The sequence below is a fragment of the Triticum aestivum genome, chromosome 7A (genome assembly GCF_018294505.1).
Source record: "Triticum aestivum cultivar Chinese Spring chromosome 7A, IWGSC CS RefSeq v2.1, whole genome shotgun sequence".
NCBI classification, from domain to species: domain Eukaryota; kingdom Viridiplantae; phylum Streptophyta; class Magnoliopsida; order Poales; family Poaceae; genus Triticum; species Triticum aestivum.
Window position 1 is genome coordinate 9,872,748 of NC_057812.1, and position 2,244 is coordinate 9,874,991.

Consider the following 2,244-nt stretch of genomic DNA (forward strand, 5'->3'; position numbering starts at 1 on the left):
GAACTGGCAGTGCGACAAACTACAAGCGGCAGACAGGGAATGTTACAACCACATCCTTTTTTTGCTACAGCCCCATCCTGTTTTTGCTACCACCGGCGACTTTTTTGCTACATGCGTGGCAGACGACGGGCGCCGATGCTTCAACTTGACATGGAAAAAAGCTTCAACTCACCAAGGAGAAGTTACAACCGGTGGCGGAAAAAGCTTCAACGGGCATAGTGGAAAAAGCTTCAACCCCCATGAAAAATCTTCACCCGTGGAAAAATGCTTCAACCGGCGTAACAAAAGCTTCAACCAGAGGCTAAAAAAGCTTCAACCGGGGACGAGTCTGTGGGCGCATGAGCGGCGACAGCGACGAGCGGCGACGGAGAGGGAGAGGACGGGGGTGCTGTGACGGCGAGGGAGAGGACGTGGATGCTTCCTATTCTCGCCGGAGCACACGCACGAGGTGGCTGGGGCAGGGACACATCGCGCCGCATGGATCTGAAGCGTGGGGAGTGAGGAAGAAGATGATATGACGTTGGGGAGGGGGGATCGGACGGCTCCTGCCTGCCAGATCGCACGGCTGCAGGCTGACCGGCCCAAATTTGGGCCGGTGCACCGGCGCGTATCACTGCCCCTTTTCATTCCTCTCTTGTGAAAAGAAGGTGAGAGATCGCATAGTCAAACATATTGCTGGTTAGTAGCATATGTCACAACATTTTGCGCGCACCGCTTCTTAGTCTAACATTGGGCTGTTTCTCTGCAATTGCACAAATATTATCCCAGGCTTTATCCTGACGATTCCCATTGACTATGTCTCTTCCATGTACTTTGTCAACTCCTCCCCGCCTCCGTAATGAGAAGCAGTGAAGTACAAGGATCGTATAAATACTCCTCTATCTTGAGAAGGTTGGAGGAAGCTATAGGAACCATTTAGCATGACAATGCCCAATACCAATAGCATGTTCAGCTTTTCCTGTATTGTCGTCCTAGCCCTAGGCAGTAGAAGCTGTAGTTGCTTGCAGTTTACTTATCCCAACTTCAACGCAATCAAGATGGATGATTTCACCTTCAGCCCAGGCTCAACAATTGCAGATGGCGCCTTGCAGATCACCCCAAGTACCGGAAACATGCGCCACCGGTCGGGGAGAGTGGTTTATGCAAGGGAAACCCTCAAGCTGTGGAACAACAAGCGCATGGCGCCCACCTCGTTCAGGACAGATTTCCTGCTCAACATCCTCCCCGGTCAGAATGGGGCTGGAGAAGGTATGGCATTTGTTCTCACAAACAATCCATCGTTGCCCAACAAAAGCAGTGGCCAATGGCTTGGCATATGTAATGCCACGACAGATGGCACAAAGACGGATCCAGTAGTAGCTGTCGAGTTTGACACGAGGAGGAGCTATGAGGATGACCTTGACGCCAACCATATCGGCATCGACATCAACAGCATCAAATCTATTCGGCAGTACCCGCTTAGTAATGTTTCCATCATCTTCTCAAGTGGGTCTGATGTATGGGTCAGTATTAGGTACCACGGCACATCGAAATTGTTTCAAGTATTTCTAGTCCAACACAGCATTCGTGGGCGGTAGGTGTACCAAGGAGATATCTACATTGATCTATCACAGCTTCTGCAGGACAAGATATATCTGGTATTTGCAGGTTCCATTGCCAACTTCACCCAACTGAACCAGATAAAGTCGTGGAACTTCACCATGATAGATGAATAAGCCTGCGTTTCTTTGGCCTTCGGGCGGCAATTAGCGGGAGATGGAGCTATCGGACGTCGGGTTGCTCTTCACGGGAGGGACTCGACAACACAACAGTTTCTGCTCCAGGACCTCTACTTCCCTCATGAGGAAGTGAGTATTGTGGAAAGTTGTACTATTGTATTGAGAGTGTTGAGTGTTCACTGTGGTGTGCTTGTGAAGTTGTACGTTACATTCTTGCTTGTTTTCTGGCCGAATAATTTTATACATGTATCAGTTCTTTTTAATCACTTAAACAGGACCTATCAAACCAATGCTCTGACGATTTCTTAGCATGTCCTTTTTTTGTCTTTTTACCCTGCTATAAATTAAACTTTTAATATACCAAAATAAGACTCAGATAAAATGAAAGACATATTTTTAGGAGATTGCTTGTTGATCTACATTAAGAAGGAGATTGCAATAGGATTCTAGACAGAAGCAACTATTGATAAATTCAATTGCGACGAAACATCGTGTGCCATTCAACTTTCAACTAAAAATTGTTGGT

At 47.5% G+C, this 2,244-nt stretch overlaps 1 protein-coding gene across 1 annotated transcript; it reads left to right on the plus strand.

The window, feature by feature from the left end:
- Positions 1-1,037: 1,037 nt before the first annotated feature.
- On the plus strand, positions 1,038-1,753 carry LOC123147754 (probable L-type lectin-domain containing receptor kinase S.5). The gene is made up of 2 exons (XM_044567063.1): positions 1,038-1,502; positions 1,578-1,753. The coding sequence occupies exons 1-2, from the start codon at positions 1,038-1,040 to the stop codon at positions 1,713-1,715; spliced, it is 603 nt and encodes a 200-aa protein (XP_044422998.1). The 3' UTR covers positions 1,716-1,753.
- Positions 1,754-2,244: the final 491 nt, after the last annotated feature.

Excerpts from the sequence above, each read along its gene's own strand:
- LOC123147754 (XM_044567063.1), top strand. The coding sequence starts at position 1,038 with ATGGATGATTTCACCTTCAGCCCAGGCTCAACAATTGCAGATGGCGCC. Across the intron at positions 1,503-1,577 it reads CAAGTGGGTCTGATGTATGG|GTGTACCAAGGAGATATCTA; the intron begins GTCAGTATTAGG and ends CGTGGGCGGTAG.